We start from the raw sequence: 13086 nt of genomic DNA on the forward strand, positions 1-13086 counted from the left end.
TATGGTTCTGAAAATACAGTATTGTGCTCACGGTTTGTTATAAAAGCTGGTGTTATAATGGATATCCTGACAGTTTACAGACAGCGTCTCCGGTTTGTCTCATTGAGGCACAGTGTTGAAACAGGGGGAGAAGCATTTCCTTTCTTTTTAGCACCAGGAACTTCTGAGGAATTATTTTGAATGATGTATACCAATATAACTAACGGTAATTAGATCAAGCTACAAAAGTGAAACTTTGGGTTAAATACTAGATAGAATTTCCATGTAATAAGATATACTGGGCTGCAGAATAGCCTGTCTGTGGAAACAGTCCTGCAAGCAGTTTTAGAGCTCAATTAAAATATTTCTGTGTTGGCAGAGAGAAGGCCTACTCTTTTGATAATCTGATAGAGCATCTCTAATTCTTTCACCTTGGGTATATTAATACTACGCATAATTAAAATCGGATCATGATAAATTAACTAATTTGCCCTTAGAGTGATCAAAGGCCCTTCTACCCTCAGGGTTCATAGTAGCTGCTGTTCCCCCCTTCTTCCCGCCTCCGTTTTAATCATCAGTCTGAAATGTTTATTGGGAGAAGAAAAAAATCCAGGAATTATGCTCTGAAAGCCCCCAGCTCCTGAAGCTAGTGAAGGATAAGGATGCCCTCTACTGAGCATGTGCTCCGAAGCGTTGTTTTGAAACACAGTTGTCCCCTGCTGGGTACTGAAAGCATTTTCTCAAGCAGATGGATATCAGGTCAAAGTTGACTCATTCTAATATGCATCATTAATCGATCCTGAGGCCCAACCTATGAGTATTTGATGAAGCGTGGAAACTAAAGATTATTTACTAGAAGGAGTTAAAAAATAAACCAACAAAAAACACAATAACTCAAGCATCAAAGCGCCTTTCTTTACAAAGAAAGGTGTAACACAATTATGGAATCCAGTCACCTGAACATGATGACAAATATATTCAGTAGAGAAGGAAAAATTATGATGAGAGGTAGAGCACTGAAAACATTAGCAGTAAAATATCACTATTTTTACTGGGAGCCTTTTAGGCTTTGTGATGGTGTTCAAGATGAACACAATAATAAGGCCATCTTAAAATATGGCATGCACGAGTAGATTATTCTACTTACATGTAATACTTCAAAAATTTCTTCTTGCTCTATAGTTAAGTCTGCCAACAAGCTTGCGGAATACTTCACAGAATGTCAAGAAATGTGTGTGTCCATTAGCAGAAGTGAAGTCTTCAGGAGGAATTCCATGTCACTTGATTTGCTTCTGAAAAGATTTGGGAATTCAGAAAAACCATGAACAACAATGGAGAGCTAAATCCTGCCAGTTTAAATTAGATCAAAATTTTCTGTTTCTGTCTTCTCAGGGAAGGCCAAATCAGGACTGCTTTTGGTGTCAAACTGTTGGAGCGGTTCAGTACTATCTTAACTCCCTCTACAGTCTCTTCCCTTTAGCACAGAGAGTTTCAGAGAGCTGCTAACTGGCCACTTTAAGCTCAGATGTGTACGCTATGAAAAGCAGCAATATCTTGGTAAGGCTAATGGTGAGGTTTTTGTCCTTGAATTAACCATATAAATAATTCAGTGTGCCTGAGGAAATCTGGAAGACGACAAGCTCTGAAATATATATTGAAAAACAAAGTACTGAATTCTAATTAAAATTCATGCTTATGGCAGAGTTTTCTCTTGCAGAAGATGCATTTTTTTTCTAGCCCTTGTTTTAATCAACTGAGTCTAATGCAACTAAATGATTCTGTAACAATTTACTTCACTTCGTACAATGTGGGTATGGTGGTACAACACAGCTAGAGAAATGGGCTGATAGGAACCTCATGAAGTGCAAGGTCCTGGTCCTGGACCTGGGGAGGAGCAACCCCAGGCACAAATGAATATTGGGAAACACTTAATTTTTAAGGAGGGTGACTGAGCACCACAGCAGGTGACCTGGAGAATTTGTGGAGTCTCGACTCTTGGAGATGCTCAAAACCTGTCTGAGCGTGATCCTGGGCAATTGGCTCTGGGTGGCCTGGCTTGAGCAGGATTTCGAGCAAGACTGAGCTCTAGAGGCCCCTGCCAACCTCAGCCATTATGTGATAACACCTCCAGATTGCAGATTAGGTAAACACAAACTAGAAAGAAATATGTTCTGACAGTAATCAATACCCTTTCATACATGGAGGCAGAGATTTCAGAGCAACAAAGTAAATAACGACAGTGATGCAGCTATGAATGCAAACACCGTAGGGCTGTATACGCCTTTGACACCACACAGCAGTGCCCAGGTTCTGGCTGCGCGTGCTGGGCAGATCCATACCTCAGTGGCAACAAACTGCATCAACTACATGGCACAAGTTAAAAGTATCTGAACTCCTGAAACCTGCCACCTGGGACGACATTATTACAGGGGAAAATAGCCATATCATATAAGTAATCACATTTCAAACAAGTAAACCATGTGTATACTTATGGTATATGCCTGTTTGTTTCTAAATATTCTTGTAAGCATCTGAAAGCATGCAAGTCCGGACTCACCTAACTGCATAAAACCCTTCCAACATGAAAGGAATCATACAGAGGTTTCTCCCTGGTATTGAATGGAGATATTTCTAGCCTCCCTCTCAACTGGCAATTCAGAGCAGTTTGATTGCCTCTTTGATTGTTTGTGAGATAACGGTGAGATTGGCAGTGACAGGGTAATTTACTGAAGATTGCAATGTCAGACTATATCCAAGGGGGCCTGCGAGCATAAAGATGTGATTCGCGTGACTGACAGAATGCTGAGAGATTGATATGCCAATTGAAAGTTCATGGTGTCATCAGAAGTATACGATCACAGCATCCCATAATCTGCTGCGTGATGAGGTCATTAGAGACACAACATATGCTCACCTCTAATAACAGGTATAGCAAAAACACGATGCAGCTTGAACAGGTAAGTATAAATTTGTCAAAGGGACTAATTTATAGCCAGTATTTTGCTTTTGTTATTTCTAAGGTGTTGATAGGATTCTCTTGAAGGGTAGATCTGAACAAAAAAGCTGAGTGGACTAAACAGTTCATAGTTGTAGAGATGTCACAAACTCAGAACGAATGCAGGATGCTGGGAAAAAGTTCTCAGAGCTTAACAGGGAAACTGCCTATAATCTGAAGCTAATGATGTCCTTACAATGATTATATACAATGGGTGGAAAACGCACCTTAACAAAAAAGAAAATTCCTGCCGCCACATTGGAAAAGATTTCAAGATGAATGGAGCTCTTATGGTGAATACGCAAGTGACCTTAAAGTGAGGTATAGCTCTTGCAATAAGGTAGTTTGTCTAACTTAAATTTCCTTAGAGGGATGAATGAAACCTTGTCAGCATACCTTGGCAATTTTGTTTTTAAATCAGAAATGGTCCTTTCAGGCACACACAATTCACTGGAAATACAAGGCTAATTGTAAAATAGGAAAACTTTATATAGGTTTGGTTTGTTTTTTCTTTTGTTGTTTTTCCAGTTATCACTGTATACGCTGATCTATTGTGCATTTGAAAGTCATGAAAATACGTGAGTGATGATCTTGCTCTAAGGTACTTTTGACAACTAACCTACTGGAAAGTTCCATCTCATGTATGGTATTCAGTATGTGCCCAGGTCATATTTGTATTCAGACATCAAATTAATATGCCCTAAGGAGTCTCTGAAAGTTTACAGGCCTAAGTAGATTGTTGAATGAATGCCTGGTCCTTGCCAGAGCAGATGAACAAATGTTTCTGAATTGTTAGAGGTTTAGGAAGTGGTTACTAATTTCTAAATTACAGTAGAAGTTCATTTAAATGGTGATATTAAAGGAAAGGATGATTCTAAGAGTTATTACTGTATGTGCTAAAATAGTCAATTGTGATTTATCTAAGTATACAGATTGATCTCCTCATTGAGGATTCCATTTTAGATTCTGGTGTTTCGGTTCTAATTTTTCTTAAAAATGCTTCTTAAGAAATATTCTTGATGAATAGCCTAATATGTAATATGGTGACTAAACCCACTAGCTTTGTGACTGATCCTTCCTTATCCAGACAAGTTCTGATTCAGCTATCTATGGGAGGTGGGAGCACTCCCCTATGAATTGCCAAAATAGGTAAAATGTCATTTTTATTTTACTTAGGTAATGATGACTTACTCTGTCACCCCCATCTCCTTGCCTCATCTCCCCAAATGGAATAAATGAAATTAAAAAGCATAATTCTCAAGACTCTTACAGCCAAGCAAGGAAATCTAAAAACTTTGTAAAGCAAACAGTTGGCAAAAGTTAAAAAGGCATCAAACCAACCAAACAAAAAAGCTTAAACAAATAATCCTCCACTCATTCCACTACTCCTTCTTCCTAATTTTGACCTGTAACAGATTTCTTTGGGTTTGATTCTCATCCAACACTTGTTTAAATTAATTGTGGCAGTAATGGTGTTTAACCAATGTACTCAAGAAGGTCTCATCCTTATTGCATTATTGGTTCAAATTTCCAGTTTTGTGGTGTAGTGATGTTATAAAGAGTAAGCATTAAGTTTTTTTTCCCAGTGCCTTAAGATGTCTGCTAGATTTTATTGCCTGATAGCGGTGTAGCCGGCTGAATCTCAATGATTCTTACCTTTCAGATGGCTTGGTTGACTGCCTAGATCCAGACTGCTGCCTCCAGGCTACTTGTCAAAATAGCCTGCTGTGCCGGGGTTCACGAGATCCTCTTGACATCATACAACAGAGCCATTCTGGTTCACCAGCTGTGAAGTCATTCTATGATCGAATCAAGCTCTTAGTGGGGAAGGACAGCACTCATATCATCCCAGGAGAAAATCCCTTCAACAGCAGGTAGCAGCTATAAATATGATGCTGTATCTGTGCAGTTGCATTGTGTGGGAAAATTTCTTCCAGAGATTTTATTCATGTTTTAACATGAGATGCTGCTCTCAGGTGCTTCATGTGTTTGCATCTCAGGCGTCTTTCCCACTGAGGGCACTCTGTTACAGTTTATGACGTGGCCTTTATTTTATAGCACTGACTTTTATTAGCATTTTAACACATTGGCACCCCTTAGAAGTTACCTTCCACTCAGTAGGAGCTTCTGAGGTTTATATTTTATGAAGACTGCAGAGCAAAACAAGGGAAAATACAAAGTAGTATCCAGTTAGAAAGAGATTGTGTTTTATTTCATGCTGTTAATGCAAGTTTCAGTAATGGAATAACATTTCAAATTATTTTACAGATACTTTAACTTAGAGGGTTATTATTTATTTCTTATATAAAACTGTTTTACTTGCTGTTTTGCTTGCATCGTCAATACATCTGACTAGGTTTTTATATTCTTCTTGGTTTTGTTTTCTATGTCTGTTCTTCCTATAATTATTTATTATGTATTTACAATGAATTGAAAAGCAAGCACATCATTAATTGATATTTGATCCTCTTGTGTGCTTACAAGAAGAGTGATGTTCCTGTTTATCAATATTATTTAAATATGTCTGGAAAGATGCTAAGGAATTGATGACTATGTTAATTATATTTGTATTGCCAAAGTAGAAACTGAAGTAAGAAATTGATTTGAAATAATGCCCAAACTTTTTTTCAGTCAGGATTTCATTATAGTCTCGCTGGGTTACATAATGCAAGTCACTAAATACTTGTCTGTAAAATGAGGATCCTAATGTTTCTGGAAACACCAGGCAGATCCCCATTGTGTTCATCACTACGATGCTCAAATAGCACAATGATTTCCATATTCCATCAGTAAAACCCTGCTGGATCCTCCTCCAGATAACGTAGACTTGTCTTGTCTTGACTTGACTTCTCTTCTCTTCTCTTCTCTTCTCTTCTCTTCTCTTCTCTTCTCTTCTCTTCTCTTCTCTTCTCTTCTCTTCTCTTCTCTTCTCTTCTCTTCTCTTCTCTTCTCTTCTCTTCTCTTCTCTTCTCTTCTCTTCTCTTCTCTTCTCTTCTCTTCTCTTCTCTTCTCTTCTCTTCTCTTCTCTTCTCTTCTCTTCTCTTCTCTATAATACTCTGCATACACACATGGAGTGTTTGGAACAATAAAAGAAAGTTGTTCTGTTTTCATCTAAATTTGTGATATATTTTTCTCATCAGCTCTGTAAAAATAAAATGGGGGAATTGTAATTTTCTGCAGTGTTGCATGAAAAGGAAAACAAGACTAAAGAGAAGGTTACTAATTCATGAGGCTGAGTAATTTGTTCAAAGAGGAATACAAGCTATAGCAAAAAAAGCATATATTCCACAGGCTGTTTGGTACATGCTGCTTTATATATGTTACAGTCAGTGAAGAGGAGCAGGCAGTTTCCTCTTACATATTATATGCTAACCACTGCTTGAGCTGCTGCCTCATTAAGCCACCCAGAATGAAAATGAGTGTGTTCCATCTGTCTGTATTCCCCTACCATCTATTAAGTGTTTAGCTGTGTTACTGACGTGATCTAACACTTTATTCCTAGATCTTGAAGTATTTTCCAAAAGCAGGTGATTATCATTCCAGATTTCTAGATGAATATAGTGATGTGTAGATGATCTTGCACCATCCAAGAAATATCAGAAATTATATTAGAAATAATCAAGCTGTTTATGTATGGGCACGGGTTGTAGTCTTTGAAACAGTGTAAGAATTAGAGCTCTAGACTAAGTGGGAGTTGGGTGCTTCAGTCCTGAGGCTCCTTTGAAAAAAAATCTCCTTTGAAATTTTAGAACTTTTTTTTAATATGTTTTCTAGGATTCCTGGTGGCGTGAATCTTAGTTTTCTTTTATTCATCTGAAGTGCATCACGTATTTTAACATCTCTTTGCAAATGGCATATTAATGGCATTTTAAAATTGTCCATAGCCTTTAAGTTGTGAGGGTGCTTTTGAGAATTCTGCAGCTCAGCTGTTATTTTTGGTACCAGTTGTAGGCAAAGCTAATATATAGTATCGAATTGAAAGTTTTAAAACTAAGCCTTTTGACTTTTAAATAGTGCCACGGGGTTAGAATCCAAATTTCATGTATCCTGAAGCTGCTGTAGTTTCAATAAGTAGCTACCATGAAAGATGATGGCATCTCTCTGGTCTTAGCTCAACCTCTTATTCCATTGAAAGAGATTAAAAAAGCAGTAAAAAATAGTGTTTATGATTTTTTTTCTCCAGTACTACTATTAGAACAGGCAGTTATTTTCTATCTGGCTAAAGGAATAAATAACAAAGTGTCAACTGCAAAATTATTTAAAACTTACTGATTATTTCTGTGCAAAAAAAGATGAAATGGTTTTCAAGAAAAAAATAGTTACCTGGTTTTGCACATATAAATTCCTTGTTTTTAAAAAAAGGACTTAAAGTATAAACCTAACTTGTCAGTTGCACTTTTAAAGGATTGCCACTAAAAAGGTTGCCCTATGTAGTCAATAATTTACTTCTTATAAATCCAGATTTTTAACTACAAATTTTAATATCCATTGTATTCCATATTTGGTCATTTTAGAAGTAAAAAGCAAGATTCTTGGCCAAAACGTTCTTATTCAAATTATTTCCTGAAATAATAAAATTGAGAATAGAAGATACTAAGTCATGGACATTTTTATTCCTCTTCTGCCTTATGATGATTTCTTTCTGACTGTGCTGTCTGCGCTGTTCCCCTATGGAAGCGAGTGACTCTTCCTGCAACTATTTCTGTGTGTTTGTACATGAAATAATTCAAGCAAAATGAATCATGCCAAGCCAATTTTCTTGGTCCAATGTATTCCCAAACAGATTTTCTCAACAGGTATCGATTTCTATTAAATTCCATCTTCTGTTACAAAATGTTGATTTCAGAAATAAAGAAAGATTTCAAGAAATGCTTGAAAATTCTAAAGAAGGGTAACAGAAATGGCTTATTTTCATTCATTAGCTTCTTTTTATGTAATATTGGAGAAAATATTACAACTTACTTGGAATAAAAAACAAGAGACGGTTGTTAAAATAGCTGGTATAATGCAGTCAGAATTGCACATCGCAGCACCTCGAACATTTCTAAGTTCATAAAAAAGATTTGTAAACACCCCCTGATATTCCTAATGAAAGCAGGTGTTCTCTGAAATGTACGTTGCTTTAGAATTGCAAGCGTAGGGGATCCTGCAAGTTTTAGAGCTGTCCCCAAATCCAACTGCATTTTGTCAGCTTTCAGCAAGCCGCAGCTCGGTTTAATCCCCTCGTCCTGCGGGCACAGACGTCGCTGGTGTCAAGATGCTGTGCCTGCTGGTGTCCCTGCAGCCTGTGAAGGCTGGGGGCAGCTCCAGCCCTGCCAGCACACAGCCAGCTCAGAAACAGGGCTTTCCATTTTCTGGCACTCCCTGTAGCTGTGGATGAGAGTGGGTGGATCATGCTGGAAGCACTTCATGCTGAAATAGAAACCTTTTCACCTAGGGCTATAGCAAAATGCAATTTTGTGGTCCCTGAGATTATGGGTTACAGTAGGATTTAACTTTCTCCTGTTACCTGGGATCATCTTATTTTTTCGCATTTCCAATGGAGGAATAGAAAGCATCTGCAAGGAGCCTTCCCTTTTCCCTCTCCCTTTTATCATGCAGCTTCCTCCGCTCACCAATCTGCCTCTCTCAGGGTACAGGGAAGCTGGAAGGGAAAGGAGCCAGGGGATGGAAACTGCCCTCCAGCTGATAAAGGAGAGGCGAAGGGCAGGACCAAATTGGCCAGGCCAGAATGCAACAGAGCAGGGAGAAGCCAGACTTGCTCCCCTTAGCGCTCAGGAGGCTGAGAACGCAGCCAGGAGGGCAGCAATTTCTGCCCACTATGCACTTGGCAGCAGCAAAGCACTCTCAAAAGAGAAAAACACTGACTGTGTCTCTTTCAGGAATAACCCCTCTTCATCCTCTTTAAGTTAAGCACCTTGTTGGCCAAGCAAATTCTTTGTTTTGCCTCGGCGTAAAGCTGGCCTTAAAATGAAATCCTTTCTCCTGTTGACGTAGTGGAAAGCAAGGATTACAAATCAAGGCCAAATGCAGTGTACAAACAACAGTCACTCCCTAAGATGAAGGCACATGAAACTTAATTTTGAAAATGGGTTGTATAAAAAAAAGAGGTATAGCATTATGCCATATTTTTCAAGTGTATTAGGCAGAGACAGTCCACAGACATGGTATTGTACCCAGGGAGGGTTTTGAAAGTGCCCAGCCATCATTTCAGTGGGACTTCAGGGTCACAGTTCTGGCTTGGCTGAATGTGGGGTAGCTTTCTATTCTGCAATGCCTCGTTAGACAATGAGATAAAGCCTCATTAGATGAGGAAGGCACTACCTCCCAGTTCGTATACACAGACCTCACTGCATAGACACACATTTTCTTAAGTATAAAGATGGAGCTGAGCAATATTGTGGTGTCTTCAGCATTCTAAGCATCTTTGGACTAAATTAGATTTAGAGTAAATGAGGCACAAGTGTTCCACCACTCAATTTACAAACAACGTAACTTTGCTTTTGTAACTAACTGTAATACTTTTAATTATCTTTCTTTTTCAGTCTTGTGTCTCTTATAAGAGGCCAAGTGGTGACTACAGATGGAACTCCTCTAGTTGGAGTCAATGTGTCATTTGTCAAGTATCCAAAGTATGGCTATACCATCACTCGTCAGGATGGCACGTGAGTTCGCTTGCTTCATTGAGTACCTATTTTGTCTGTAGTATCTTTGCCGATTAACAGATGGTGTGATCTGTTGGAACCATGTGGTATCATGCATTGCGTTCCTCTCAGGGCGAAGAGCTATTAAGTAAACACAAAAGTAATTTTTCACATGGCATTTTGAATACTAACAGCGAGTAAATATGAAAAGGCTGACTTCTGATGATAATGTGTTAGCAGGCAGGCTCCTTTCAAATAAATTGCTCTGCATCTATGAAAACATTTGTGGACTACAGTAATACCCAGCCAAGACCAGAAATATTTTATTTTAAAATTCAATGCAGGCTAACACTGCTAGAAAAAAAAATACTATCACTATAGAATAGTATATATTTTTTAAAATTCCCTTCTGCCTCTCATTCCTTTTGAAGATCACTATCGTTTGAGTTTCTTCAGGGTAAAGTGTAATCAAAAGATTCTAATTGAATATATTTAGACAATTTCCTGCTGTGCAAAGAAGTGTTTTCCCCCTTGATTTGAAATGCACAGAAATCAGATAAACAAAAATCTATGTGTCATGGTTTCTCTAGTTTACTGGCTGTGGTAACTAAAACAGTGTATCTGTGCCACATGCATTGTAAACATCCACTGTTTTATCTTGATCTTGCATGCAAGCAATTGAAATAAATAATATAAGTCAAATGAACTATAGGGAGTATTTCATTTCCACATTTCTCAGAATATTATTCTGATGTGATAAAAGTATGATGTTCTTGATCTCAGTGGTTTAATCCTACACTAAATGATAAGCTGAACTGTATTTAGATCTGAATAGGTTATTGAAATCATTGAGTAATTTGTTATGTTGCCAGCATTTACATGAAATAACTGACAGCTACTTCTGTTGTCAGAACTACCTAGAAGTATTTTATTCATCTAGGCCAGATTTCAAAATCTCTGCTCAGGTCCACGTTAGTGCTATGATTATGTAGGGGTTTGGGATTAAATACCTAATGTCTCTGAAAAACGATGGATTGGTCAACCTGGGAACATGAATTCTTATCTTATTTGTAGAATGCAAACAGCAAAACTTTTCATTACTGTTCTGTCACTGCCACGCATCCCATTCTGTGCACAATGTCCAGCATCTTTTAGGAAAATATAATTCAGTGTCCAGCTCAGTATGAACCCAGCTTCTCTGCTGATTCTATATATAAAGGTGACTTGTAGCAGTCAATGTGGTGCTTTGTTTGCTGGGTATTTTGATTGTTCAGTCCAGATTTTCTAATGTGTAGGAACATTATAATGTAGAGGAACAAGGTTTGTCCAGGTGACTTCAAATCATTGCTTGTCTTGGCTTGATTTCAGTTGCTTAGTGGCCAAGTTTCACATCCCACTACTGATCATTTGAAGCATGATGCTTAAAATATACCTGTTTCTGTAGGTATACCTATTTCATTAGCCAGGAATGCTATTACTGGAACTATTCACTTCAAAAGCCTACATTTTTCTAGATTTGACTTGGTTGCGAATGGCGGAGCATCCTTAACCTTGCACTTTGAACGGGCCCCATTTATGAGTCAGGAAAGGACGGTATGGTTGCCATGGAATAGCTTCTATGCCATGGACACACTCGTGATGAAGACAGAGGAGAACTCCATTCCTAGCTGTGATCTAAGTGGTTTTGTCCGTCCTGATCCAGTCATCATTTCATCACCACTTTCAACTTTCTTCAGTGATGCTCCTGGACGGAATCCTATTGTACCAGAAACCCAGGTGAGAACAGCGTGAGTGAAAAGGATATAGAAATGAGTGGTCAGATGCTAGTGCTGACCTGAGTACTTACTGGAGTGTCATCATTTGTCCACTGAAATTGCTGTGGCAAATGCTTGTGTAGAATTGCATTCATTCTGACAGATACCAGGCTTTCTAATGAGGTCTGCGGGAGATATCCTAGGTTTATGTCACCGAGACACATTTATCTTTGACTGCCTTGCACCTTCTCATTATCATACAATATATCAAGTATATCTCTGTATTTCAGTTGACAGCTTAGGTGTTTCAAGAGAATTTTGCAAAGGCTTGGTGTGTACTCCTAATTGCAGGCTGTTTTCTTCTATATAATTTAGGACAAAGGAAAACTCTACTGGTACTGTTGTTTCACTACTTTATCCAGTTAGTCTTTACTTTAAACTGTTAGAGTAAGTTTTGAGTTCCTGTGGCTGTATTTCTTATGTTCCCCTCACATATACTACATAAAACTTCTTGCACTTATTTTCACTTTTGCCAGCAGTGAACTCTTAAAAGGAGATATACACAGATGCCGTATAATTATTTGTTCAGAAATGTCAGCTGAACTGCATCACTGCACTGATTTGAGGGTAGCCAGTCCCAGTAGTAGAAAGTCATAAATTGATAAGAATATGCAAGGCAATGTTATTGTAAAAAAAATAATAAAGCCCTAATGTAAAATGTTTGATCTTTCTCCTGGTCAGGTTCTACATGAAGAAATTGAGATCCCTGGCTCTAGTATAAAGCTCAGCTACCTGAGTTCCCGTACTGCTGGATACAAATCCTTACTGAAGATCATCATGACTCAGTCACTTGTGCCACTGAATCTAATCAAAGTTCACTTGATGGTAGCAGTAGAAGGGCATCTGTTTCAAAAATCTTTTCAGGCATCTCCCAACTTGGCATATACATTTATCTGGGACAAAACAGATGCATATGGTCAGAAGGTGTATGGGTTGTCAGATGCTGTAGGTAAGTCAGCGTATGCAAGCTCCAAAACTTTCCACATAATTCTTAGTCAGAAAACTGCAAAGATTTCTTATGGAGAAGAAAATACAGAATAAACAGTACTTGTCTTCCTGACACAATTTTTCATTGTATTATGTTTCTTTTACGTATTAAAGATCACATTCAGAGGGTCTAAAATCCATCAACATGCCTGTGTTTCCTGATTGGTAGCTGACTTAGAAGGTTTAGACCAGACAGTGGGAAAAACTGGCCAAAGGAACTTAGGTGAAACCTAGCCTGTCACTATTTTTATATTTTCTTTCAGTTAATAAATGAACTTCATGCTGGACTGACTAGCATTCTGCTGTGGATTTGGATTTCATGCATGCTGTTATTATAGCCTCTTGTGGTATAACACATTTTAAATGAAAATGATGTTTTACTAATCCTGTTCAGTCTTATAGTTATATAGGTGGTTTCAGTTTGGTTGGCTCTGGTAGGTGGGAAAAACAGTGATCATCATAATTTTTTTAAGTTTTCACTTTCATTCAAATATCAGAACAGTTTTGATACAACAGTGCTAAAAGTGGGCATCGGAACTCTGCCAGCATGGGAAGAAAACTTACTTTTAATAGCTTTTCTTTCTTATGTTATTGCATAAGATATTACTTTCCTGAGTAATGCTTACTCTGTGTGTGTGTGTGTGTGCTTAAAAGCACACTAAGTTTT

General features: G+C 38.1%; 1 protein-coding gene across 10 annotated transcripts in view; it reads left to right on the forward strand.

Moving 5' to 3' along the window:
* TENM2 (teneurin transmembrane protein 2) overlaps positions 1-13086 on the forward strand; it is a 596193-nt gene that overhangs the window by 549193 nt on the left and 33914 nt on the right. For all 10 annotated transcript variants that reach the window (XM_069869284.1, XM_069869285.1, XM_069869286.1 and 7 more), the window contains 4 exons: positions 4638-4848; positions 9520-9639; positions 11133-11394; positions 12114-12381. In XM_069869284.1, coding sequence (XP_069725385.1) covers positions 4638-4848; positions 9520-9639; positions 11133-11394; positions 12114-12381 — 861 coding nt within the window. The remainder of the gene's footprint in view (positions 1-4637; positions 4849-9519; positions 9640-11132; positions 11395-12113; positions 12382-13086) is intronic.

Source organism: Phaenicophaeus curvirostris, chromosome 15 (genome assembly GCF_032191515.1).
Source record: "Phaenicophaeus curvirostris isolate KB17595 chromosome 15, BPBGC_Pcur_1.0, whole genome shotgun sequence".
Lineage (NCBI taxonomy): Eukaryota > Metazoa > Chordata > Aves > Cuculiformes > Cuculidae > Phaenicophaeus > Phaenicophaeus curvirostris.